The sequence below is a fragment of the Salmo salar genome, chromosome 10, assembly GCF_965601325.2.
Source record: "Salmo salar chromosome 10, fSalSal1, whole genome shotgun sequence".
Classification (NCBI taxonomy): domain Eukaryota; kingdom Metazoa; phylum Chordata; class Actinopteri; order Salmoniformes; family Salmonidae; genus Salmo; species Salmo salar.
The window spans coordinates 90,690,827-90,718,577 of record NC_138300.1 but is presented as its reverse complement, the minus strand read 5'-3'; the positions used below and the strand labels follow the sequence as shown (position 1 = coordinate 90,718,577).

The following is a 27,751-nucleotide window of genomic DNA, read 5'->3' as shown; positions in this document are numbered from 1 at the left end:
CGTGGCAAACCAGTCTAAATTGCACAAAACACTTACAACAAACAATTCCACACACAGACATGGGGGAACAGAGGGTTATATACACGTCAAGTAATGAGGGAATGTAAACCAGGTGTGCGGGAAAACAAGACAAAACAAATGGAAAATGAAAGGTGGATCGGCGATGGCTAGAAGACCGGTGACGTCGACCGCCGAACGCCACCTGAACAAGGAGAGGAACCGACTTCGGCTGAAGTCGTGACACGTTCCTAGTGGCAGGGGACTTTAATGCAGGAAAACTTAAGTCTGTTTTACCTCATTTCAACCAGCATGTCACATGTGCAACCAGAGAAAAAAAAACTCTAGACCGCCTTTACACCACACACAGAGATGCGTGGAAAGCTCGCCCTCAATTTGGCAAATCTGACCATAATGCTATCCTCCTGATTCCTGTTTACAAGCAAAAACTCAAGCAGGAAGTACCAGTGGCTCAATACAGAAGTGGTTAGATTACACGTATGCTAAGCTACAGGACTGTTTTGCTAGCACAGACTGGAATACATTCCGAGATTCATCCGATGGCATTGAGGTGTATACCACATCAGTCACCGGCTTCATCACATCAATATGTGCATTGACCACGTCCCCACAGTGACCGTACTTACATATCCCAACTAGAAGCCATGGATTACAGGCAACATCCGCACTGAGCTAAAGGCTAGAGCTGTTGCATTCAAGGAGTGGGACACTAATCCGGACGCTTATAAGAAATCCCGCTCTGCCCTTCGATGAACCATCAAACAGGCAATGAATGCGTCAACACAGGACTAAGACTAAATCCTACTGCACCAGATCTAACGCTCGTCGGATGTGGCAGGGCTTGCAAACTATTATGGATTACAAAGGGGAACCCAGCCGCGAGCTGCCCAGTGACGTGAGCCTACAAGATGAGATAAATGCCTTCAATGCTCGCTTTGAGGCAAGCAACACTGAACCATGCATGAGAGCACCAGCTGTTCCGAACAATGGTGTGATCACTCTCTCCGCAGCCGATGTGAGTAAGACCATTTAAAAAGGTCATTCACAAGGCAGCAGTGCCAGAGAGATTACCAGGATGCGTTTTCAGAGCATGTGCTGACCAACTGGCAAGAGTCTGACATTTTCAACCTCTTCCTGACCGAGTCTGTAATACCTACATGTCCCTGTGCCCAAAAACCGCAAGATAAACTGCCTAAATGATTACCGCCCCGTAGCACTCATGTCTGTAGCCATGAAGTGCTTTGAAAGGCTGGTCATGGCTCGCATCAACACCATCATCGCAGAAACCCTACAATTTGCATACCACTCCAACAGATCCACAGATGATGCAATCTCTATTGCACTCCACACTGCCCTTTCCTACCTGGACAAAACACCTACGCGAGAATGCTGTTCTTTGACTACAGCTCAGCGTTCAACACCATAGTGCCCTCAAAGCTCATCACTAAGCTAAGGACCCTGGGACTAAACACCTCCCTCTGCAACTGGATCCGACACTTCCTGATGGGCTGTCCCCAAGTCGTAAATGTAGCCAACAACACATCTGCCACACCGATTCTCAATACGAGGGCCTTTCAGGGGTGCAAGCTTTGTACCGCTGTACTCCCTGTTCACCCACATCTGCGTGTCCACGCACAACTCCAACACCGTCATTAAGTTTGCAGATGACATGACGGTGATAGGCCTGATCACCAATAACGAAGAGACAGCCTATAGGGAGGATGTCAGAGACCTGGCAGTGTGGTGCTAGGACAACTTCTGCCTCAACGTGACAAATGAGACAAATGAGCTGATCATGTACTACTGGAAAAGGAGGGCTAAGCACACCCCCATTCACACCGACAGGGCTGTAGTGGAGTGGGTCAAGAGATTGAAGTTCCTTGGTGTCCACATCACCAACAAACTATCATGGTCCAAACATACCAAGACAGTCATGAAGAGGGCACGACAATGCCTTTCGGAGACTGAAAAGATTTGACATGGGTCCTCAGATCCTCAAAAAGTTCTACAACTGCGCTATCGAGAGTATCCTATCCTGACTGGTTGCCATCACGTCTTGGTATGGCAACTGCTCGGCATCCGACCGCAAGCTGCTACAGAGCCCAGCTGTACGGTCCAGTACATCACTGGGGCTGAGCTTCCTGCCATTCTGGACCTCTATACCAGGCGGAGTCAGAGGAAGGCCCAAAAAAACGTCAAAGACTCCTGCCACCCAAGTCATAGACTGTTCTCTTTGCTACCGCACAACAAGTGGTACCGGAGCGCCAAGTCTAGTTCCAAAAGGCTTCTTAACATACCCCCAAGCCATAAGACTGCTGAACATTAATCAAATGTTATATTTGGATAGACCCCCTATTTTACGCTGCTGCTATTCACTGTTTATTATCTATGCATAGTCACTTTACCCCAGCCTACACGTACATATTACCTCAATTACCTCAACTAACCTTTACCCCGCACATTGACTCAGTACCTGTACCCCCTGTATATAGCCTCGTTATTGTTATTTTTTACGGTAAGCTCTACACCTGTTGTATTTGGCACATGTTACAAATAACATTTGATTTGATTTGATCAACTGTCTGGGTGACTGGTCTCAGATGATCCCGCAGGTGAAGAAGCTGGATGTTGAGGTCTTAGGCTGGTGTGGTTACACGTCATCTGCGGTTGTGAGGCCGGTTGGAGGTACTGTCAAATTTGGTTGGACATAGTGCCAAATACTCTAAAACGACATTGGAGGAAGCTTATGGTAGAGAAATTAGCATTAAATTATCTGGCAACATCTCTGGTGGACATTCCTGCAGTCATCATGCCAAATGCGTGCTCCCTCAAAACTTGAGACATCTGTGGCATTGTGTTGTGTGACAACACTGCACATTATAGAGTGGCCTTTTATTGTCCCCAGTACAAGGTGTGTAACAGTACAACATGTGTAATGATCATGCTGTTTAATCAGCTTCCTGAGATGCCACACCTGTCAGGTAAATGGATTATCTTGGCAAAGGAGAAACGCTCACTAACAGGGATGTGAACAAATTTGTGCAGCAAATTTAAGATAAATAAGCGCCTATGGAAAATGTAGGGTGATTTTTCTTTTCAGCTCATGAATTATGGGACCAACAAGCGTTTATATTTTTTTCAGTGCTATTTTCTTGGTTATGATGGAGTTGTCTCGCTATAGCGGGGGGGGCCACATTTTCTGAGCAAAATAAATAAATAATTGTCACGTCCTGACCAGTATAGGGGTTATTTGTTTTTGTAGTTTGGTCAGGACATGGCAGGGGGTGTTTGATTTATGTGGTTCAGGTTGTGTTTTGTGTATGTGTTTATATAGAGGGGTATTTGATTTATTAGTCCGGGGTTTGTTAGTTATTGTTCTCTGTTAGTATAGTTCTATGTTCTATCTAGTTTTTTGTATTTCTATGTTTAGTTAATTGGGGTTGGACCTTCAATTGGAGGCAGCTGGTTATTGTTGCCTCTGATTGAGGGTCCTATAATTAAGAGTTTGTTTTCATGGGTTTTTGTGGGAGATTGTGCTTGTTTAGCTGTGTGCCTGACAAGATGGTCCAGTTTGTTTGTGGTTTGTATACGTTTATTGTGGTTTCCTTCTTCACCAAATAAAAAGAAGATGAGTATATATATTTTTCCGCTGCGTCTTGGCCTCTACCCTACGACAACCGTGACAGAATCTCCCACCAACCACGGACCAAGCAGCGGAGAAGGGAGCAGCAACAGTGCCCAGTAGAATCATGGACATGGGAGGAAATTCTGGATGGGGCTGGACCTTGGCACCAGGCTGGGGAATATCGTCGCCCACCGGAGGAGATAGAGGCAGCCAAGGCGGAGCGGCGCTGGTATGAAGCCTTGTACGCGCCGAAGGGGAAGCACGAGAGGCACCCCAAATATATTTTTTTGGGGGGGCACACAGGTAGTTTGGCGAGGCCAGGATTGAGCCGCAAGCCAACTCCACGTGCTTATTATGGGAAGCAACTGGAGTGGAGAGCGCCGGAGTATGCGGAAGTGCACACAATCTCGCCCGTGCGCACGCACAGTCCGGTGCGAGCGATCCCAGCCCCTCGCAAGTGCCGTGCTAGAGTAGGCATCCAGCCTGGAAGGAGGATGCCTGTACAGCGCATCTGGCCACCAGTGCGCCTCCTAGGCCCAGGCTACCCTACGCCTGCTCTACGCACGGCAACCATCAGGCCTCTGCACAGCCCAGTTCGCCCTGTACCAGCAGTCCGCTTGTGCAGGGCTGCTATTTCCCTCCAGCCAGGATGGGTTGTGCAAGAGGTGCGCTCCAGACGTCCAGTACTTACCCATGGCCCGGTATATCCAGTTCCTGCTTCTCGTGCTGACCCTGAGGTGTGTAGTCTGGCGTCTCCTAAACCAGCACCAGGCTTCCAGTGCGTCAGCCCAGTCCAACTTGTCCTGTTCCTGCTCCCCGCACTAGCCCTGAGGTGCGTGTCCCCAGTCTGGTACCTCCACTACCAGCCCCACGCATTAGGCTTCCAGAGTGTCCGGCAACAGTACCTCGTCCAGAGTGTCCGGCAACAGTACCTCGTCCAGAGTGTCCGGCAACAGTACCTCGTCCAGAGTGTCCGGCAACAGTACCTCGTCCAGAGTGTCCGGCAACAGTACCTCGTCCAGAGTGTCCGGCACCGAGTGAGACGCCCTACAGTCCAGAGCTCCCAGAGCACAGTCCAGGGTTCTCAGTGACTGGCCTCTGGCAAAGGTATGCAGTGGGGGTGGTTTGGTCAGGTAGGGGATTAAGGCCTGAGCCTAAGCCACCTCCACTGTAGGAGGTTTGGGGGGGGGGGGGTGTAGCACAGGAGCCGTCGGTGACGGCAGCCACCCTCCCTTTAGTTTTGGGATTTTTGTTTTGTTTTGGGGGTTATTTTTGGTTATTTGTGTGGCGCATCCGGGGTCTGCACCTCCTGACCAGTATAGGGGTTATTTGTTATTGTAGTTTGGTCAGGATGTGGTTCAGGGTGTGTTTTGTGTATGTGTTTATATAGAGGGGTATTTGATTTATTAGTCCGGGGCTTGTTAGTCATTGTTCTGTTAGTCATTGTTCTGTTAGTCATTGTTCTGTTAGTCATTGTTCTGTTAGTCATTGTTCTGTTAGTATAGTTATATCTAGTTTTTTGTATTTCTATGTTTAGTTAATTGGGGTTGGACCTTCAATTGGAGGCAGCTGGTTATTGTTGCCTCTGAGGGTCCTATAATTAGGAGTTTGTTTTTGTGGGAGATTGTGCTTGTTTAGCTGTGTGCCTGACAAGACTGTCCAGTTCGTTTGTGTTTTGTATACGTTTATTGTGTTTTCCTTCTTCACCAAATAAAAAGATGAGTATATATTTTCCCGCTGCGTCTTGGTCTCTACCCTACGACAACCGTGACAATAATTTGTATTTTTAGTGGATGTAAACAAATTTGTTCACAGAATTTGAGAGAAATATGTTTTTTGTGTGTATGGAACATTGCTGGGATATTTTATTTCAGCTCATGAAACATGAGAGTTTATATTTGTGTTCAGTATAAAGAAAAAATACATTTCTATTGAACATGATAGAGGAGGCCACAGGTGAAGCGAAGTCCTCAACTGTATTTAGTGTTGGCGATCCAACGAGGAAAGGGCTTAACAGCGGTGACTAAATGTTTACTTCTAATTTCACGCGGAGCAATAAACAAAATGGCAGAGCAGCTGATGACAATGACGTAACATAATTATGTTTACTATTTTGAGACAGATATTCTGTATCGCTGCAGTCTGAATCAATCAACATTATGAGAGTAACTTTTCATTATTCCTAGGGAAGGGAACGATGAAATGTAGAGCTGCAGGTCCACTTAAAACCTATTTGATTTAAAGTCCCCTATGGTTCTGGTAACAGTTCCGACCGATCTGTGGACACCGTTGATTGAAATGGCTTGCATAGAGCAGTAGCCCTTATTCTAATGGACACAGGAGTGTCTCTACTGACTGAATGAAGCAGGACGTGAAGTCTGACACCACTGGAAGATGGGATGAATAAGGCATATGTTTGGAATCCGCAGTAGGAGAGTGGTTTTGTTGGTGAAGCACTTTCAGAGATTGATTTATAGCTAGTAGGCTAATCTAAAAATAATTTATAGATTTAAAGCAAATAACACTTTCTGTTTGTCATAGACAAATGAGTTCAGGAAGCTAAGCTAGAGCTCTGTGAGATGGGGGAGACGTTTGATCAAGAGAGACCTTTAGAAAATATGCACATTTTCTCTAACACTAAATATTCAAATGTGTTCTACAGTTATAAGGAAGGTGAAATCTTATAGTTGTATTAATTGATTTAGAAAAAATGTCATTTCAAGCCTTATTCATATAGTTTTGTTGAATAGGAAATACATCATATAATCAAATTGTATTTGTCACATGTGCTGAATACAACAGGTGTAGACCTTACCGTGAAATGCTTACTTACAAGCCTCTAACCAACAATGCAGTTCAAGAAATAGAGTTAAGAAAATATTTACTAAACAAACTAAAGTAAAAAATTAAAAAGTAACACACTAAAATAACAATACAGAGGCTATGTACAGGGGGTACCAGTACCGAGTCAATGTGCGGGGGTACAGTTTAGTCGAGGTAATTTGTACATGTAGGTAGGGGTAAAGTGACTATGCATAATAAACAGCGAGTGTAAAATTAAAGGGGGGGATGTCGAGCAGTTGCCATACCAGGCAGTGATACAACCAGTTAGGATGCTCTCGATGGTGCCACTGTAGAACTTTTTGAGGATCTGGGGACCCATGCCAAATCTTTTCAGTCTCCTGAGGGGGAGAAGGTGTTGTGCCCTCTCCACGACTGTCTTGGTATGTTTGAACCATGATCGTTTGTAGATGATGTGGACACCAAGGAACTTGAAACTCTCGACCCGCTCCACTACAGCCCCGTCAATGTGAATGGGGGCATGTTCGGCCTTCCTTTTCATATTTTCCTCATATTTGTGCTGTGTAGTTGAGCTTGTCCTCAAAGGTGCCTAAACCTCAGCAATTTATAAAAATAATTGTAACCTTTCTTGGAGTATGCAGCATTACTAGTTATTGTTTATGTCCGTCTCATGATAAATAATTACTTTGGGGGATTACGTGGATTACACTTACAATTACATTTAGTTACATTTAAGAAGTTTTAAAAAGCATTATGGCTGTGTGCATATTGTGCATTCCACTGTGCAAAACCCTTAGTAGAATAGACAGAATCCTCCCGCTGCGGCAGGTCACTGACCTGCATAACCCCTGAGAGCTGTACTTCATTAGGAGTGTGGACACTGGACAGTAATTGCCTGTAGACTGCAGCCCCTCTAAAGGCATGGCTGTAAGTCCCTTCCATCTCAAGGTCTCTAAGTTTATTTTCTCAAGCCTCTGCTTGTTCACATTAGGAGGTAGTAGGCAGGGGGGTGGCAGCTAGCAAGAGCTAACAGCACATTGGCCTGGAAAAGGGGTGGGCACCGCCTGTGAATGGCCTTGAGAGGGTGAGATGCAAGTTGACCACTAATCTCACATCAACAGCTCACAGTGTTGGGAGAGGTTTTGTAGTTTCATTTTGTGATTGGGAAAGCACATGTTTTGGGGTTGCGGTCTGAACTCAGACAACTCTTCTGTTTTTGCATTTTTCAAACACCTGAGAATTTTGCATTTTTCTAACACGTGAAACACGCCTATATTTTCTGCATAGTTTATCTTAGCTAAGATAGTTAGACAAGCTACTCTAACTTGATTGATAGCTTGAAATAGCTTGGTAGTTAGTTATGAGGTTGGGAGATAGGTTCCCAATCTAGCTGGATATCTAAAGCCAACTTCATCAAATTGTTAGGTGGCTAGTATTACAGAGAAACAAAACAGTTTTGTTTTATTTATTCATCAAGAAGGCATCAATAGGTTACATAGCTTGATCAAATAATTTACAAAGATACTTCCTGCCCATCACTGGCAGCTAAAATCAAATCAAACGCTGTGTGTGTCACTCTACTCTCTCTCCACTGGGCACACTGGGTGAATCAACGTTGTTTCAACGTGAATTGATGTCTATGCCCAGTGAGTCTCCCCTCCACTGACGATACTGCATGCACTATCTAGCATCCTGCCTAGGCATCTTTTTGCTTGGAAGGAACCACTTGGAAGGAACCACTTACCAGGGAGAATGGGGGGTATTCTTTGCCTGGTCCAGTCAGTGTGTTCCCTCCACAAAATACAGCTGACAGATCTTTTTATAAATAATTATGATAAAATGTGGGCTTGAAATTTAGTTTAGAAATTAATTTAACATCTTAAAAAAACAAGATGCCCCCTATGGGCATGACGCCACTGTCTGCACCAATTTTCTAGAAGAAATTGAAGTACCTTGAAAGTGCCTAAACTGCTCGTGGGAGTCCGACTTCAGAGCCGAGATTGTATAAATATGTGAATGTTTTTACTCAACCTCTTTGCCCATAGATTTCGTCAAGAAATGAACTACTGAGTATAAGTAGCCTCTAGTGTTCCTAAAAGGGTGGGTGCAGCGCAACGTTAAATACTTAGCCTACTGGTAATACTTCTATTATTCACAGGTGATCAGGCACTGCTCATATCAGGTGAGCAGCTGGAATGTATTATTTATCCACACAATTTCAATATAGTAGTCTATATTTCATAGATAGGTGATATCAGTTGTGAGAAATAGCTTGAAAAACGAAATGTCAGTGTAAATCCCTTGTAATGCTGGTCCTCCACACATTTCCAATATGCTGTGCATCACAAGAACATAGTCAAAGTAGGTGGACTGGCAGCTGATCAGATTAACAGCTGATGCCACTTTGCTATTGGCTGACGAATTGATCGCATCATCAAACTCCAGTGTTCATCCTCTGAGCTCTTTCCCTTTCCAAAGGTGACCTGGCCAAACAGGCGTTTGGATGACTTCTTGGCTGCAGGGATCTCGTACACAGAGACCACAATGCAGCACTCCCTGATCTGTGGGTCTGGCAGCGTGAACATCATGACTTCGTTGAAGACGGTCACTTTCCACCAGGTCTTAACAGTGGACTTCTGGTGCCGTAGCTTGAACTGGTTGCAGAGGACACTGATCTTGGCATACAGTGCTGTGAACAGAGTCAACAGAACCTTTATCTACAATGCAACAGTATGCAACTTCAGCTCAATAATGAGTTTATCACACAAGAAAAGTGGCATTTACCCTGATTTTCTTTACTTGGCTGAGGTGGTGCCCTGATTTTCAGCAGACCAACCTCTAGCCTCTGGAGGGTGGGGAGGTACTTCATAAAGAGAAGCACCTCTCCAACCAGGTCCTGGAAATTAAAATAATGTATTACTGAAGTCAAGACAGTACACAGACAGGCTGGATATAATTTTTTACACATAGATCCAGATAGTGTATCACCCACCTTCTGTGGTGCCTGTAGGTCCTTGAGGACTTCAAGAGGGTATGAGATTTCCATATCGCACAGATGAACTCTGACCTCTCCCAGGATCCTATGCCTGGAGAATTTATCAAAGTCTTTAACCTGCGGAAAAGAGGAAAATATGTTGTAATCTGATCTAATTAGCTTGTCAATGTAATTCAAATAATTCTCTCAGTTATGTACCTCAAACCTGATGGTGATGTGAGGGACATCATCCTCCTCCAGAGAGCAGGAGAACTGGTCCCCAAACGTTGGGCTGCTGCTGTCCTTCACCAAATGGGACTGCCACTCATGGAGCACACACTGCAGTGAAGGAGAGGACTGCTCCTCCTTCTCCTTCTCCTGCCCGGCCCATAGCAGCCGGACCCTCACAAAGGGGTCCACACTGCGGCTGAAGTCCCTCACCGGCAGACCCCAGGCTTCCAGAAGGGTGACCACCAGCCTGGACTGCAGCTGGTCATAGTAGAGGGAGAAGCGCAGGGAGCCCTGCACCATCACTTCTTCCTGCTGGTCCTCCAGGCTGGGCAACTCCACATGGCTGCCCATGGACAGGCAATTGCTCAACCTCCGTGCCTCTTCATGGAGCTTCTCCACCTGGGGAACAGATATGGTCCTACTATCTGTTTCAGTGTGTTTAAGAGTGAGTTTTTGAAATGTAAATGCACTGCATTCATTTGTTGTTGTAGACTGTAGGGTTATTTCACAAAAATGCTACAGTCCCAAGCTAATTCACATGACTAACCCTAGTTTGTGAACTCTATCTCTCACTGTATATTACAATGTGTGAAAACTGACTATGGTAGGCAACACTGAGAGAAAACTCTCTAAACCACAGCTCACTGAAATATGCCCTCTGTTTGATTTACATGCATCCAAGAACAACATGGGTGGAAAGATACACACAGATATTAGTAGAAGCTTGTTTCTCAATGTGTCAGTGATAGCAATGTAGACAAATGAAATGGGAGAGCGTTCCTTGTGAGTAAGGAAAGGAATGAATGGTTACAAGTAATAGAGAGCTCTTACCTTAAAATTAGGCCTCTGGGTTTCTGTGTGGAAGACTCCAGACTTTGCTGGCTTGCCATCAGATGAAAGTAACTCATCAACTGCAGTGAATAGAATTATAGCAGCATGAGCCAAAGTCTTATCCCAAAAATGTAGGAGTTTGCTATACAGAATGTTTAGTACTTGAATTATTACTCAATCTAATTCTACTGTATATTGGTGTTTGACCTATATGGTTTGACCAAAAGCCAACTGATAACTTAGATTAGTTTTAGTTAACTTACGAGGTTTCCTTGGAGCATATGAGCGGTATCGGTATAATTGCCACACCAGAATGCTCAGAGCAATCAGGAAGAGGGTTGCAGAGATTCCCAGGATACAGTACTTGACCTCTTCAGTGAAGGGCATATGTAGGTCCCCAATGGACAGGTCCATGGTGGCAAGGAGTTTTTCTGTCTGTAATAAAGCCCTTTTGTCGGGAAAAACTATTTCTGATTGGCTGGGCCAGGTTGCCAAGTGGGTGGGTCCATGGCTGCACTCCTGCCCAATTATGAGAACGCCATAGATTAGGGCCTAATGAATGCATTTCAATTCACTGATTTATATGAACTGTAACCCAGTAAAATCTTTGAAATTGCTGCATGTTGTATTTATATTTTTATTCAGTTTAAATTAGAGAAGTAAACTAAAGATATATTTCAAAGCAAGTGGCTCCCCAATAGCATGTTATTACACATTATTTACAAGTGTAAATACGAAGTCACCAATATCCTTAATCCTTATTCACTGTATTCTGTCCATTCTTTACAATTGCTTGATAGAAATACAGTGACACACTCTGGCAAACATAATCTGAGAGATGTACAATTATAAAAGACTAAACAGAATGTGATATTTGTGAAATAAGAATGAATACCTTATGACACAGCCTGTCTGTCCCTCTCTTCTATTCACTGTCATCTGTGTGTTTACATTACCATACATTCGTTCTCTGGCGGACTGACTCACTGATCATTACAGCACCTGACTATCCACCACATGGTTAAACAGGTCTGATCAGTTTCTAATGATGGTCCAAGACTGGCTTGTCTTATTCACTTCCTCCAAAAGCAGCCTTGACATTTGAAGCTATTCCTCTCTGGCTCATTGTTCCACCAGCACGATTTGCAAAGCAACAGCTAGGTGAGGTTTATCACATGTAGTACCCAAATAGCCAACAGATGAATAAGATAGTATGCACATAAAACAGGGTTGAATTGTTTCTGCAGTCACCTAGTAGTGTTTTGATGTTTAAGTGATCATATATAATTGACTTCTGAATTGAAAATGTCTTAATAGTGTTTGTTTTGTGCAGAGACATGCAGCTCTCTGAGATAACTAGAGCAAAGAAAAAGCATTCCTAACATTTGGAAGAGAAGGTTTTTAAAATATACACCCACTTCCTTGTTCCTCATTTCTCAACACTTTTGTGCACAACTTTTATTTCAGCTACCATCAGACAAACTCCTACTATGCGTAATAGGGGAAATAACAGAGGATAAATGTTATTTTCCAGGATACTGCATGTTACTATATTTTCTAAAGACACAAATAAATTCTCTTCGTTACTATTGCTAACACCAAAAGTTTCATTGGAAAAGAGAGCAGTAACATTCATTATCCTTTCAGACTTAACAGTGGGATATTTCTTCATAATAACTTAAGGAAGTGCCAGAACACTCACTGCTCGGAAATTAAACAATATCATTTAATATCCTCTTAGAGGTTTACAAAGATGTCTGGGAAGATACTTATCCTAAGCTGAAAGAACAACTTCCTTCAATGACAAACAAAAGACTGTCCACTATTTGCTTCCTTGCCACTTCAACCTGTTGCACATAGGCCTACTGAACAATTAACTTGCCTCGTTTTAATAACATAGGCTAGGCATACAGTGTCAGTGTTACAGCGAATAAAACTTAATGTCATATAGAACATTACATGATGCATTTTTTCATGCATAACTGCTATCTAGGTAGTACATTGAACTTTGCATAGTCAAAGCATAAACATATGCAAACCAACAACTTATAAAATCATCCATGGTGATATTCCAATCACCAGGGTAGTGGCTCCCCGGTGTAGTGTAGAAATGACCCATGATCCTTTTCAGTCAATCCACCAATTACTGACAACACAGAAGATATGCTCTCCTCTGGACTCAAAGGTGCCTGGAGGCAAAGGGGAAATTATAAAGATTATTCATTATCAATGTTTCCCTAAAAAAACAACTATTTATTCTCATGGGGCTATTACTAAAATAAACGAGTATGGATGTAGGGACAGATATTGTGATGCAGTGTGCATTATGTTCTCTCTGCTGAGAAGAGAATAGAGGCTTACCTCTGGTCCGCCCATGTCAGTGCGTACCCAGCCAGGATGGAGGCCCATGCACAGGATGCCATCAGCCTCCAGATCCACTGCCATGCATCGGGTCACCATGTTCAGAGCACTCTGTCAATACACAATAACTTGTTGTCAGAGCCATGTCACTTACCTTAGTCTGTCTTATATCTGCTTGACACCTGTCCACATTTATCAGGTTGTCAAATGACCAATGAATACCTTGGATGTTCTGTAAGGATACCACTTGAAGTTCTTGGCCCGGTCACCCCAGTTGAGCTCGACTGACCCTAACAAGGAAGTCATGTTGATGACCGCAGCTCTATGGATGCCCATCCCCGTGCCTTTGGCAGCTGCCCTCTTCAGCAGGGGTAGGAGAGCCTGGCAGAGATACAGAATGTGAGAACATTTCTATTTCTCTCATGCAGGTGGACTATCATGCATTTTTGTTTATGCAAAGATAAAAATTAACAAATGAAACCTTAGTGATCATAAGGGGGGCCACAGAGTTGGTGTGGAAGTTCTCCAACATCTTCTCAGCCGTGACTGTCTCAAAATTGGCGACAACATTGATTCCAGCATTGTTGATTAGACAATTGAGGCCCAGCTCCTGAACAAGCAGGTCAACGTCTTGTGCAGCTTTCTCTATGCTCTCCTGACTGACAACATCTGGAGAGGAGGCAAAGTCAGTAAGAAAACAATATGATTTTTTATATAGCATTATATCATGCATACAAAAGTTATTGATTTAATTATTCTTACCAAGTGTTATTATATGGATGTTTGGATGTCTTTCAGCTAGTTTCTGCAGTTCCTGCAAAACACAGAGGATTATTTCACACAACTACATTGCACATGACAGGTGTGCAGATCGGCATTCACCAGTGACATAGACTAGACATAAAATAGTAAATCTGGGACACTGAAATTAGTATGATATGTTACGTTTGGTTTGGTTACATAAGACAGATCGTTACTTAAGGAAAAAACACAGAAGGGTGGATGGGTAGGTGTATAAGATTGTCTAACAACCCAAAGTTTGCTTGTTCGAATCTCATCACGGACCACTTTTGCTACTTTGCAACTACTTAGCATGTTAGCTAACCATTCCCTTAGCCATAACCCTTTAACCTTACTTAGTATGTTAGCTAACCCTTCCCTAACCTTAACCCTTTAACCTTAACCCTAGCTAGGTGGCTAACGTTGGCTAGGCTGGAGGTTAGGGGTTAAGGTTATGGTTAGGAGTTAAGTTAAAGGGTTAGGGGAAGGGTTAGCTAACATGCTAAGTAGGTCCAAAGTAGATCAAAAGTAGTAAGTAGTTGCTGCTTAGCTAAAATGCAAAAGTAGTCCGTGATAAGATTCGAACACGCAACCTTTGGGTTGCAAGATGTTCGCATTACTTTAAGCCTAACCATAACCCCTTACCCCTAGCCTAGCTAATGTTAGCCACAACAAATTGGAATTTGGAACATATCGTACGTTTGGCAAATTTGTAACATATTGTACGAATACAAATTGGGCTGTTTGAGAATGTATGAGCAAATGTTAGCCTACATCAACATGTAAAAAAATATTGAGAATATGCAAATGGCCTATATGACAGTCCTTACATGACATGACATACCCTCGTAAAACTGACCATCCTACCGATCCTCGACCACTCTACTCAACGAATTGGATGCAGTCTATCACAGTGCCATCCGTTTTGTCACCAAAGCCCCATATACTACCCACCACTGCGACCTGTATGCTCTCGTTGGCTGGCCCTGCTTCATACTCGTCGCCAAACCCACTGGCTCCAGGTCATCTACAAGTCTCTGCTAGGTAAAGCCCCACCTTATCTCAGCTCACTGGTCACCATAGCAGCACCCACCCGTAGCACCTGCCCCAGCAGGTATATCTCACTGGTCACCCCCAAAGCCAATTCTTCCTTTGGCCGCCTCTCCTTCCAGTTCTTTGCTGCCAATGACTGGAAGAAACTGCAAAAATCACTGAAGCTGGAGACTCTTACCTCCCTCACTAGCTTTAAGCACCAGCTCACAGATCACTGCACATAGCTCATCTGTAAATAGCCCATTCAATCTACCTCATCCCCATACAGTATTTATTTATTTATCTTGCTCCTTTGCACCCCCGTATCTCTACTTGCACATTCATCTTCTGCACATCCTACCATTCCAGTGTTTAATTTCTATATTGTAATTACTTCGCCACCATGGCCTATTTATTGTCTTACCTCTCTCATCCTACCTCATTTGCACATGCTGTATATAGATTTTTCTATTGTATTATTGATTATATGTTTGTTTATTCCATGTGTAATTCTGTGTTGTTGTATGTGTCGAACTGCTTTGCTTTATTCTTGGCCAGGTCGCAGTTGCAAATTAGAACTTGTTCTCAACTAGTCTACCTGGTTAAATAAAGGTGAAATAAATAAATAGATAAACATCCACCAACCCCAATAAAGAATACTGTAATGAAACAGGCAGGGAGCAGGTCTCGAACCCTCAATCTTCTAGCTCCGAAGTCCATCGCGCTATCGACTGTGCCGCAAAAGCACGCTCGTGCAGCAAAGTCGATTTCCGTGCTTATCGACCCAGGGTCGTTACACTACTCCCTCCTTTCAAAGAGCGCGTCCTCACGCTAGCTTGCGACTCTACGTCTTACAGGAACTCGCTCACCAGCCAAGCACAGGCACTGTCGTGGATGCAAGGTCCGATCACTTCTGACACCAATGTAATGAAACAGCAAAGTCGATTTCCGCGCTTATAAACCCAGGGTCGTTACAATACTGTAGCCTAGGATACGCTCAAAACACAGCACAAGACGTATAACATTTTCGCATGTGTTTATTTACCTGGGCCCCGCTCGGGTTTCTGGCCGTGGCAATAATAATCTTATCCGGATCAGAGCTCCCTGCCACCAGACTTTCCACTACTCGCAGACCGAGGCCTCGGCTGGCTCCTGTCACCATTACCGTTCGGCAATTTTTAAAAGCGCTACTCATGGTTATTATGAGAAATTTGGATTGGTTGTGGGCTATTTCTTCGTATCTAATGTAGTGAGTAATCATACCATGACTTACTGAAGTGGCTTAGCCTAGTCACATGATTTAAAGGCCCAGTGCAGTCATAAACGTAATTTCCTGTGTTTTATATATTTCCACACTGAGGTTGGACTAAAACTGTGAAATTGTCAAAATTATGATAATGTACTTTTAGTGTAAGAGCTGTTTGAAAAGACCTGAAATTTCAGTCTGTTTTGGTGGGATGGAGTTTCGCCCTGCCTGGTGACATCAAATTAGTTAAAAGACCAATAAGAAAGAGAGTTCCAAACCTCTGTGCCAATAACAGATAGCTTCCAGTTTTCCCCTCCCCACTCAGACCACTCCTAGACAGTCCTAACACAATTCTTGCTTGAGAAATTGCTATTTGCTAAGAAGCTGTTTTTGTTTATTTTGACTACTTTATTTGAAAACATCACAGTTAGGTGCTTTGTTTCATTTGTTAAGCAGAAAGGATTTGATATTGAAATAAAAACGGCTGCATTGGACCTTTAATGGAAAGTGCTTTTAGCTGCCTCTGTGCCTCTCTGTCTTGCAATGAATACATTTTAGGCCTATTATAGCACATTAGGAAAATAAATGTAACGTGTGTAATCATTTAGTAAAAAAATATTACTAGGCCTATAAAGCTATTAAATTAAATTAGGGTAGCCTACAATTAGTAGGGTAGGCCTAATATATACAGTACAAGTCAAAAATTTGGACACACCTACTCATTCCAGGGTTTTTCTTTATTTTTACTATTTTGTACATTGTAGAATAATGGTGAAGACATCAAACTATAAAATAACATCAGTCCAACTACCAACATGACATTAAAAACTGTAATATCTTATGCTTCACGGAGTCGTGGCTGAACGACGACATTATTTGTAAGTCGCTCTGGATAAGAGCGTCTGCTAAATGACTAAAATGTAAAAAAAAAATGTAAATGTATTATCAACATACAGCTGGCCATGCTTCTACACCTGCATTGCTTGCTGTTTGGGGTTTTAGGCTGGGTTTCTGTACAGCACTTTGTGACATCAGCTGATGTAAGAAGGGCTTATAAATACATTTGATTGATTTACGCTGTATCGGTAGGATATAACAGCGGCGTCTGGTAAGACAAGGGGTGGCGGCCTATGCATATATGTAAACAACAGCTGGTACACAATATCTAAGGAAATCTCAAAGTTTTGCTAGCCTGAGGAAGAGTATCTCATGATAAGCTGTAGACCACACTATCTACCTAGCGAGTTTTCATCTGTATTTTTCGTAGCTGTCTACATACCACCACAAACCGATGCGAGCACTAAGACCACACTCAATGAGATGTATTCCGCCATAAGCAAACAGGAAACCACTCATCCAGACGCGGCACTCCTAGTGGCCGGGGACTTTAATGCAGGGAAACTTAAATCTGTTTTACCAAATTTCTATCAGCATGTTAAATGTGCAACCAGAGGGGAAAAAACTCTAGACCACCTTTACTCCACATACAGAGATGGTACAAAGCTCTCCCTCGCCCTCCATTTGGCAAATCTGACCAAAATTCTATCCTCCTGATTCTTGCTTACAAGCAAATATGAAAGCAGGAAGCACCAGTGACTTGGTCAATAAAAAAGTGGTCTAATGCAGCAGATGCTAAGCTACAGGAATTTTTTGCTAGCACAGACTGGAATATGTTCGTGGATTCTTCCTATGGCATTGAGGAGTACACCACATCAGTCATTGGCTTCATCAATAAGTGCATCGATGACGTTGTCCCCACAGTGACTGTACGTACATACCCCAACCAGAAGCCATGGATTACAGGCAACATCCCCACTGAGCTAAAGGCTAGAGCTGCCACTTTCAAGGAGCGGGACTCTAACCCGGAAGTTTATAAGAAATCACGCTATGACCTCCGAATAACCATCAAACAGGCAAAGTGTCAATACAGGACTAAGATCGAATCGTCCTACACCGTCTCCGACGCCCATCGGATGTAGCAGGGCTTGCAAACCATTACAGACTACAAATGAAAGCACAGCCAAGAGCTGCCCAGTGACACGAGCCTACCAGGCAAGCTAAACTACTTCAATGCTCGCTTCGAGGCAAATAACACTGAAACATGCATGAGAGCACCAGCTGTTCTGGATGACTGTGTGATCACACTCTCTGCAGCTGATGTGAGTAAGACCTTTAAACAGGTCAACATTCACAAGGCCGCAGGGCCAGACGGATTACCAGGACGTGTACTGCGAGCATGCGCTGACCAACTGGCAAGTGTCTTCACTGACATTTTCAACCTCTTCCTGTCCGAATCTGTAATACCAACATGTTTTAAGTAGACCACCATAGTCCCTGTGCCCAAGAACACTAAGGTAACCTGCCTAAATAACTACCGACCCGACCCGTCTGTCACCATGAAGTGCTTTGAAAGGCTGGTCATGGCTAACATCAACACCATTATCCCAGAAACCTTAGACCCACCTAATTTGCATACCGCCCCAACAGATCCACAGATGATGCAATCTCTGTTGCACGACACACTGCCCTTGCCCACCTGGGCACAAGGAACACCTATGTGAGAATGCTATTCATTGACTACAGCTCAGCGTTCAACACCATAGTGCCCTCAAAGCTCATCAATAAGCTAAGGATCCTGGGACGAAACACCTCCCTCTGCAACTGGATCCTGGACTTCCTGACGGGCCGCCGCCAGCTGATAAGGGTAGGTAACAACACATCCACCACGCTGATCCCCAACAGAGGGGCCCCTCAGGGGTGCGTGCTCAGTCCCCTCCTGTACTCCCTGTTCACGTATGACTGCACGGCCAGGCACCACTCCAACAACATCATTACATTTGCCGATGACACAATAGTGGTAGGCCTGATCACCGACAACAACGAGACAGTCTATAGGGAGGAGGTCAGAGACCTGGCCGTGTGGTGCCAGGACAACAACCTCTCTCCCAACGTGATCAAGACAAAGGAGATGATTGTGGACTACAGGAAAAGGAGGACCGAGAACGCCCCCATTCTCATTGACAGGGCTGTAGTGGAGCAGGTTGAGGACTTCAATTTCCTTGGTGTCCACATCACCAACAAACTAACATGGTCCAAGCACACCAAGACAGTCATGAAGAGGGCATGACAAAACCTATTCCCCCTCAGGAGACTGAAAATATTTGACATGGGTCCTCAGATCCTCAAAAGGTTCTACAGTTGCGCCACCGAGAGCATCCTGACTGATTGCATCACTGCCTGGTATGGCAACTGCTCAGCCTCTGACCGCAAGTCACTACAGAGGGTAGTGCGTATGGCCCAGTACATCACTGGGGCCAAGCTTTCTGCCATCCAGGACCTCTATACCAGGCAGTGTCAGAGGAAGGCCCTAAAAATTGTCCAGCCACCCTAGTCATAGACTGTTCTCTCTGCTACCACACGGCAAGCGGTACCGGAGTGCCAAGTCTAGGTCCAAGAGGCTTCTAAACAGCTTCTAACCACAAGCCATAAGACTCCTGAACATCTTATCAAATGGCTACTCAGACTATTTGCATGCCCCCCTTTTACGCCGCTGCTACTCTCTGTTATTATCTATTCATAGTCACTTTAATAACTCTACCTACATGTACATATTACCTTAACTAACCGGTGCCCCCGCACATTAACTCTGTACCGGTACCCCCTGTATATAGTCTCGGTATTCTTATTTTACTGCTGCTCTTTAACTACTTGTTACTTTTATTTCTTATTCTTATTCGTATTTTTTAACTGCATTGTTGGTTAGGGGCTTGTAAGTAAGCATTTCACTGTAAGGTCTACACCTGTTGCATTCGGCACATGTGACTAATATAATTGAATTTGATTTGAAATTGGTTTCTAGAGCTCCGAGACCGCTACTATCTCCAAGCAATAAGACTGCTGAGTAGCTAATCATTGGCTGCCCACCTACAAACTATCTACACTGAGTCTATGCACACTCACACACATTCACCACTTACTCTGCTGCTACTATTTATTATTTGTATTTATTCTTCTGCCCAGTCACTTTTACACTGCCTACAAGTACATATTTACCTCAACTACCACTATATCCCTGCACATTGATATGGTACTGGTACTGACCTTGTACATAGTGTATATTCTTGTGTTTTATTTCTCGTGTGTTTAAAAAAAATCGGACCTAGTATTGATGCCGTGTTTTTTTAATTAAAGGTCCTATTCTGGATGTTTTATTTACTAAATTTGATATTGAACACTGCATCGTCGAGGAAGAGTTTGTATGTCAACATTTTTGTTGTACTATTATTTTTTTTAATTAACTCTGCACCTCTTCAACTATTGACTTTTTCACAGCTGCTACCAGTTTAGCGCCAAAACATTTACAACAGACATGATATAGCTAGTAAAATAAATACAAGTGTGTAAAAAATATAAGGGTTATGTCATGCTGAAACCCTTTATAGCTTTGTCAATTCTATTTTTTATTTTAAAATCATCTTATTTAATGATTTGATCTATTTTTATATGTAATAGGGCCACACCGTAGACTTAGATAGACATCGCATCATTGTGTCTGTCCCATTATGGCATCTGCGCAGCACTGAAGATATGTATAACTAACCCAAGATTGTTCATCTGTGTCGTTTACACTGGGAGCAAATTAAGAATATTCGGCAGAACCAGCAAGGAGGTGGGCAAAGCCAAGCACAAGCTAGTGAGATCCTATTGGCGCGTTGTAGCAAGTATTTGCATATTTCCGTTATGAAATGCCTCCTCTGTTCTCCTCCTCAATTTTACCTTGCACCCCTAAACAGCAAAAATGGAGAAAACGTAAATGGATGCTTCAGCTTTGTAGCCCCTGTGACTTGTCTGTGTTTCCCCTTCTGTCGCCATTGAGCCCTCCATTTTTAAGTAGTACATTTTCTTCTTCTACTACTTCTGAGTTGGCAAACAAACTGAAAGGGTGCACACTGCCATCTAGTGTGTTGTTTGAACAGGTATAAAGCAAAGTTTGCCGGTTTACTGCCACCTGCAGTCATAGAATGTTTCCTCATGAGTATAATTCATTTGCTGATCTGTATGGAATTATGTGAGCCTTCCTTAACGCATAGGAAGTCCCACCCAGTTTACTACTTCAAAATGGTTAAAGTCGTCAATGGTGCTGCCCATTATAAAATAAGCTTTTGGGCACTAGAGTTCTCTATCTCTATGGGCCACAGTGGGCCAGAGATAATTACAGACATGTGATAATCTGAACTATCCAAAAAGGCCACTAGAGCTTGTGATAAATTTCATAAAATTCTGGTAGTTTACTAGTAAACTTTGAAAGTTACCAGTAAAATACCCTCCCTTTGCAACCCTACTCAAGGTATTTCTACCTAACGTTTACAGTGTTCTGCAAGCACTGAAGAGGAGTGTCCATATCTCGGTAAATTCTAGGCCTTTCTTGAATTAAAACAATTTTTGCACTTTATCCTTTCCCCGCTGCCTTACCGATCTTTTTACTAATACACAGTTGACATTTTTAATGCTTGAGTAATTGCTCAAAATTAAGAAACTGACATTTACAAACTGTGCAACCATCTTTATTTTAGTGACAATAACACTGGTCAGACATAAATAATGAAATGAAGCTGACTCAAATCTGAGAAACTCAGAAGATTACAGTACACAAATCATGATCAGATTATTTCAGAGAATTGAGTACCATTCAAAAGAACATCAGATTAATTTGAATAGTGACATTGAAAGAGATGACCGTTCCACTAGTTAAAAATCTGTGTCTAATAAGAACAAGCAGATGCCTCCACCAAAAGAAAGGAGTTCCCACTCCTGGGACCACATGGGGCCAGAGATCTGCAACGTCAACAGAGCAGGTAACTGAAAGGGTAAAACTTCTGACATGCTTTAGAATGTTTGGGGCCCTGCAGTCCATAATCTACAAGGTGGAACCCACCAGTAATCTTTCACACCACAAAGTAAAAACCCTAAGATAGTGGTTGGCTTGAGGGCAAGTCTGTGTTAGAGGTTGGCTGGACTCTGCTTTCCATGGCCCATCAGAAATGTACACCACTCAAAGTCAGAGGGCAATCTTAAGGTGCAATACATTTGACTTTCAATGAAGGTGAAGCACATGAGGGGGCATGTGTACAAGGCAATGTGCAAGCAGCAAAACTCACATCATGCTCCTGAAATTGAGTCAAAACAGTATACTGTGTACAGCCCATAGATAAACATAGTTCTATTAAATTATATGGTACAGCATTAGTGTGAGATGTGGCAGTTGATTGGTAGATGGTGGTCATCCGTTACAATAAATTACAACAGCAGAATTGTATCCTTAGCACACATTGTGGCCAGTTGATAATCACAATCGTTGACTCCATGCAGCCCATATCATCCCTCATAAGACAAGTGCCATAACTCCACCAGAATTACCTAGGCAGGGTTCCACTGACAAAGTTTTTCAGCACCTGATATCTTTTTGAAAGATACTTTAAGTTAATCATTAATAATTCAGAGACGCATATTTCAATACAATTACCTGAAATAATTGTCTTAATCCTTATTACTTTGGTGTTTCATGTAACAACCAACAGTTGAGCACAGTTCTTTTGGAGACAGGGTGTGTTCAAACTAAGTGAGAGGACTTGCTGCAATATAGACACGATTCTAAACTTGTGCTTTCATTGGGAAGTGTGATCTATAAGATATTTTGATGTCTGAGGGGGGATCAAAAAGATTCAAGAGTTCCTTGATTTCTTTCCCCAGGGAACCCACAATTTTTCCAGGGGACTCACAATTAAAAGCCTAGTTAGATGGTCCAACATACAATATCTAGACAATGACAACAGAAAATGACAACAGAAATAACCCTATGGTATCTTCTTACTTTTGAGTCTTTCCCTAAAGGAAAGCTGAGGAGAGAGTTGATTTTCATAAGGGCGTATTTTTCTTATCTGACTCTACCGCCCCTCGCTGTCCTCTGATGGTGACTACGGTGTGTGACTCCTGGTCGACCACCTCACTTGGTCACTGCATGGATACCTTGTGCAAGGTAACCCACGTTGCCAGAGGTGACACCAGCCATGGAGATACGCCCATCCTTTGTCATGTAGACGGAGAACTCCTTCGTAAGGCGCTCCACCTGCACAAGTTGAAATACAGTTATACTCATGACTCATCTGATACTTATAGTATAGTCAATGTTTCATTTGATGATTCCTTTACAAGTAGGTGACCCGATGGAAATCACATACTATAGTATAAGACCGTGTAGAGACAGTTACTCTACCTGTTCAGGCTTCAGCCCTGTAAAGCAGAACATGCCAATCTGGTCGATGACGTGCTTCCAGTTCCGAGTGGAGCCCTCCTTCTTCAGGTTGGCCACCAACAGCTCCCTCATTGTGATGATGCGGTTGGCCATACCATGCACCTCCCCAAGCCTAGAGAGAGAACAGTCATGACTCAACTGGGCCCATATTTATTGCTGTGAGACAATTGAAGTATGACACTGTGGATGACTGTTACTCACCACTCTTTGTACAGGTCTGGTGTATTGAGGATGGTGGCAGCAATGCGTGCCCCATTCATGGGAGGGTTGGAGTAGATGGGCCGAATGAGGATCTTCAGCTGGGACTCCACACGCTTGGCCTCCTCAGCATCCTTACACACAACAGTGAAGCCCCCAACACGCTCACCTGAGGACATAACACACCACCACACAAGGTATGTTGCTTAGCTTAAATAAACACAAAATAATTGGGTCCCCCCCCCAACATTATACTCAAACATGACCAGTGTGATTATCATTACTCACCATAGAGACCCATGTTCTTAGCAAAAGACTGAGAAAGCACAATGTTGTGACCTTGCTCAATGAAATAACGCACAGCCCAGGCATCACGGTCAATATCACCACTGGCAAAGCCCTGGTAGGCCATGTCAAAGAACACCAGGAGGTTTCTTTTCTGGAATAAAGAAAATGATAATAGAACTTGTTATATATTTATTTTGGCCTGGTTGCCAGATTGAATGAGGTGTCAGAGGGCTACCGAGAACTTTATATTCAGCTGTGTTAACCTTCACTACGTCAGCAATCTCCTTCCACTGCTCTGGCCGAGGGTCCACTCCTGTGGGGTTGTGGGCACAGGCATGAAGCATTATGACACTCTTCTCAGGGATTTTCTGAATAAGAGGAAACAATAACAATTTTTAAAAATCTATAATACATAGACATACAATTATCTATCAGTTTAATGTACTTTCTGTACACATTGGCAGGGGGAGATTAGGCTTCTGTGCCATGTCTTACAGAGATGTCATTCAGGGCTCCCTGGAAGTCAAAGCCACAGGTCTTTGGGTCATAGTAGGTGTATGCCTTCAGTTGCATCCCAGCGTCTCTGAAGATGGGTGTATGGTTCCCCCAGGAGGGTTTGGGCAGGTACACGTCCCTGGCTTCTGTATGGAAACGGGACTGAGAGACGGTGGCGGAACGAAGAAAGTGGGGAAAAGAGACGTTCATTAATAAGCCTGTGTAGATGCAAAGTTTGCTGTTTGTGCCGTCATTCTGTTACCACAAACCATCATTCTGTTACCAAACGTAGCATCTACAATGTTCTTCAAGTAAATGTGTTTGTATAATTTTCTGTGGAAATTGTTAAAAGTATTCCTTGTGCATAAAGTTGTCTGGTTTGTTTAACTTTACAATCATTGGTTTTTGTTTAACATACATTTTAAAAAGTGTAAAATCCGAGTCTCAGCATCACTCTGTTACCATGGAACTACCCATATGTAAAAAGGCAAAAGGATCAGGGCTCTTACCAGGAAGTTGGCTCCGATTCTCAAAGACCCAGTTCCAGAAATAGTTTGGACAGTGATGCTCTGTGAACAGGGAATAAACAACAAACTGTAAAAAGAAGTCTTCTAAATCTGTGCTGTGGAATCAGGATGTCTGAGGTTCCAGGAAAGACTTACCTTGCCACTCTTGATAACCTCATTGTCGGCTCCCAAAGCCAGCTTGGCGCATGCCTTGGTAAAGTCCCCCAGACCGCCAATAGCCAGGTATTCTTTGTCCAGCTTCTTTGCAGCAATCTGAGCTTCAGCCTAAGTATACACAGGGTCAAAGTCAAGCCAAGCCAAGGTTTTTAGTTAAGTCTGTTCTCAGTGTCAAGGTGATTATAGACAGCTAGGCTGATGTCTGTTTAACTTATAGTCTCTTGTGAAAGTTGGGAGTTTCTCATGTTATGATAGATATGATGAGATCCGTTATCATAAACATTAAGCAGTGATTGAACACACCTTGCGAACACAGCTGAGGACATATGGCTTGCCCTGGTCATCACGGTATGCTCCTACACCCAGGTTAATCTTCTTGGGGTTGGTGTCCCGCTTGTAGGCCTCCGACACCCCCAGGATGGGGTCAGGGGGACCCATCTGCACCTCAGACCACCATGAGCTGAAACAGTCAGGGAGGGAGATTGAGACATCCAGTAGAAGATAGAGACAGAGACAGTATATCACAGACAGTAAATCACAGACTTGCATCAACTCGATTTACACCCAATTAAGTTGTCTGATACCTTTGCACTAAGGAGGATTCAATCCAAATTAGGTGGTGGTAATCCCCTAATAATCTCAATTTGATTAGGCTGAAGTCTGCTTTGACACAGGAATACTCATACTGGATAGTCTGTGTGGCAGCATCAACAACCAACCACTAATGTTGCAAGGATGACATTCAGTAATCCTGCAATATTTCTGCCCATAGGCCTACAACATTTATTGCGTCAATTAAACTTAATTTCATGGGCCTAGCTAGCTATCTTTTAGTGGGCAGCCAGTCACCAGCAGTGCAGTAATGAAACATGCTTGACCAGTCACGTGGAGGGTGAACATCACTAGCTATGATGGCCAGCCAACTAGTTTCTAGCGTTTTGTGACCTTAGCACAGTCATATAAATCTTTGCGTGTAGCAAGCTAACAAGGCTGTTTCAACTCCTCCAAGTTCTTGCTCTTTTGCCAACTCTACTATAATCATAAGAAAGAATATGAAGTATTGACACTTCATGTATGTATTCCGCTCTCTCCACTGGCTTCCAGTTGAAGCTCGCATCCGCTACAAGACCATGGTGATTGCCTACGGAGCTGTGAAGGGAACGGCACCTCCATACCTTCAGGCTCTGATCAGGCCCTACACCCAAACAAGGGCACTGCGTTCATCCACCTCTGGCCTGCTGGCCCCCCTACCTCTGAGGAAGCACAGTTCCCGCTCAGCCCAGTCAAAACTGTTCGCTGCTCTGGCACCCCAATGGTGGAACAAGCTCCCTCACGACGCCAGGACAGCGGAGTCAATCACCACCTTCCGGAGACACCTGAAACCCCACCTCTTCAAGGAATACCTGGGATAGGATAAAGTAATCCTTCTAACCCCCCCCCCCCCCCCCCCCTTAAAATATTTAGATGCACTATTGTAAAGTGGTTGTTCCACTGGATATCATAAGGTGAATGCACCATTTTGTAAGTCGCTCTGGATAAGAGCGTCTGCTAAATGACTTAAATGTAATGTAAATGTATGGCTATCAGCTAACCACTTAACGTTACCTGCTAAAACACATCACTGGATCCTAGTTACCTTGACAACGTTACCTTTAAATTTATCCAGTCACTGGACAACCTTGGTTTGTTGTGAGGTTGCAAATAGCCAACCAGCCTCACAAGGCATAATGAAATCCGCTATAACATTGGCAAGGTAGATGATAACTACATGGACATGGCTGTGAAAACTAGCTAGCTAGCTAACATGCTAGCTGTTCGTATGTCTTGAGTTGGCCAGCTACAGTAGCCTGCTCCCTTTGAGGGGAAAGTCAAAGGGTCGTCTACTAGCTAGCTAGAACTAGTATGCTTGCTAGCTCTGCACTAGTTGTCTATCTATTGTTGTCAGCCTAGCTGGCCGGCTGACTAGTCAATAAAACAACAATAAAGCAGTAACGTTACTCTAAGAGCAGATTATTTACCTGGCACGAATGGAGAAGACACCCAATGGAGGGTGAACCCCGACGGTAGAAATGATCTTGCTAGATTTCAACAGGGCCATTGCTGATACTCGAGACGACACGCACGGAAAGCTGTCTCCTGAGTTCTACCACACTGGACTAGCTAGTTGAAGTAGCTGTCAAAACCAGCACACCCCCACATGCTCGGCAGCGCAGACTGGTCTCATAGACTAGACGTAATATAGTAAACGTAAATCCGGGAAATTCAAATTAGTCTGATGTATGTTTGTATGTTACGTTTGGTATGGTTAAATAATACAGTCCAGGATTCAATTTAACCTTTTTATGTGAGTAAAGTACTTGTCGGATAAAACATGTATTGACAGGCCTGATGGAAATAGAACATCTTCGGTAAACTGTGGACAAAACAAAATACTCTACATAATGTGGGATCTTTTTGTGTCTGTAAAATTAATTATGCGAGAAATGTTGGTGGAAACATTTTATGCACAAATATTTATATAATAACCATCATATCAAAGTAAACTTGGAGTCATGTGATGACATGTTGTGTGGTCCTCCGACTACAACTCATCTGGAAAGCATGCATTATGCCATGTTCAAAACAACTGAGAACTGTGAACCTGGAACTGGAAAATCTCTGACTTCCAACTTCAGCGCATTCAAAACAACTGGGAACTCGACAAAAAAAGAACTTTGACAGGTAAATTTGTTTTGAAAGGTCATCCAACTCGGAACTCCATGGCGGGATCTCATGCCTCTTTCTAGAGCTCCGGCTTTCTGACGTGAAGATTACTGAGTTAGTTCATGATTCAAACAAAAAATGTTCAGAGTTTCCAGTTGTTGAAAGCACCATT

General features: G+C 43.4%; 3 protein-coding genes across 4 annotated transcripts; all 3 read right to left on the bottom strand.

Moving 5' to 3' along the window:
* Window positions 1–7,896: 7,896 nt before the first annotated feature.
* LOC106560814 (synaptotagmin 1) lies at window positions 7,897–11,887 on the bottom strand. Its single transcript, XM_014124140.3, has 7 exons — window positions 11,377–11,887; window positions 10,745–11,000; window positions 10,482–10,561; window positions 9,639–10,049; window positions 9,438–9,557; window positions 9,230–9,341; window positions 7,897–9,134 (listed from the first exon to the last, which is right to left on the bottom strand). The coding sequence occupies exons 2-7, from the start codon at window positions 10,893–10,895 to the stop codon at window positions 8,827–8,829; spliced, it is 1,182 nt and encodes a 393-aa protein (XP_013979615.1). The 5' UTR covers window positions 10,896–11,000; window positions 11,377–11,887; the 3' UTR covers window positions 7,897–8,826.
* Window positions 11,888–12,186: 299 nt separating this feature from the next.
* Window positions 12,187–15,936, bottom strand: si:dkey-12e7.4 (SDR family oxidoreductase). 2 transcript variants are annotated; one of them, XM_014124141.3, is made up of 6 exons: window positions 15,700–15,936; window positions 13,605–13,656; window positions 13,324–13,511; window positions 13,065–13,223; window positions 12,843–12,953; window positions 12,187–12,670 (listed from the first exon to the last, which is right to left on the bottom strand). In XM_014124141.3, the coding sequence occupies exons 1-6, from the start codon at window positions 15,913–15,915 to the stop codon at window positions 12,557–12,559; spliced, it is 840 nt and encodes a 279-aa protein (XP_013979616.1). In that variant the 5' UTR covers window positions 15,916–15,936; the 3' UTR covers window positions 12,187–12,556. The 2 variants fall into 2 exon arrangements, with proteins under 2 accessions (XP_013979616.1, XP_013979617.1); XM_014124142.3 differs by lacking the exon at window positions 15,700–15,936 and adding an exon at window positions 15,300–15,646.
* A 5,512-nt stretch (window positions 15,937–21,448) lies between these two features.
* LOC106560816 (aspartate aminotransferase, mitochondrial) lies at window positions 21,449–27,095 on the bottom strand. Its single transcript, XM_014124143.3, has 10 exons — window positions 26,895–27,095; window positions 25,180–25,336; window positions 24,856–24,984; window positions 24,703–24,762; window positions 24,194–24,355; window positions 23,962–24,066; window positions 23,699–23,849; window positions 23,414–23,579; window positions 23,174–23,324; window positions 21,449–23,026 (listed from the first exon to the last, which is right to left on the bottom strand). Exons 1-10 carry the CDS (start codon window positions 26,972–26,974, stop codon window positions 22,904–22,906), a joined length of 1,284 nt encoding a protein of 427 aa, XP_013979618.1. The 5' UTR covers window positions 26,975–27,095; the 3' UTR covers window positions 21,449–22,903.
* Window positions 27,096–27,751: the final 656 nt, after the last annotated feature.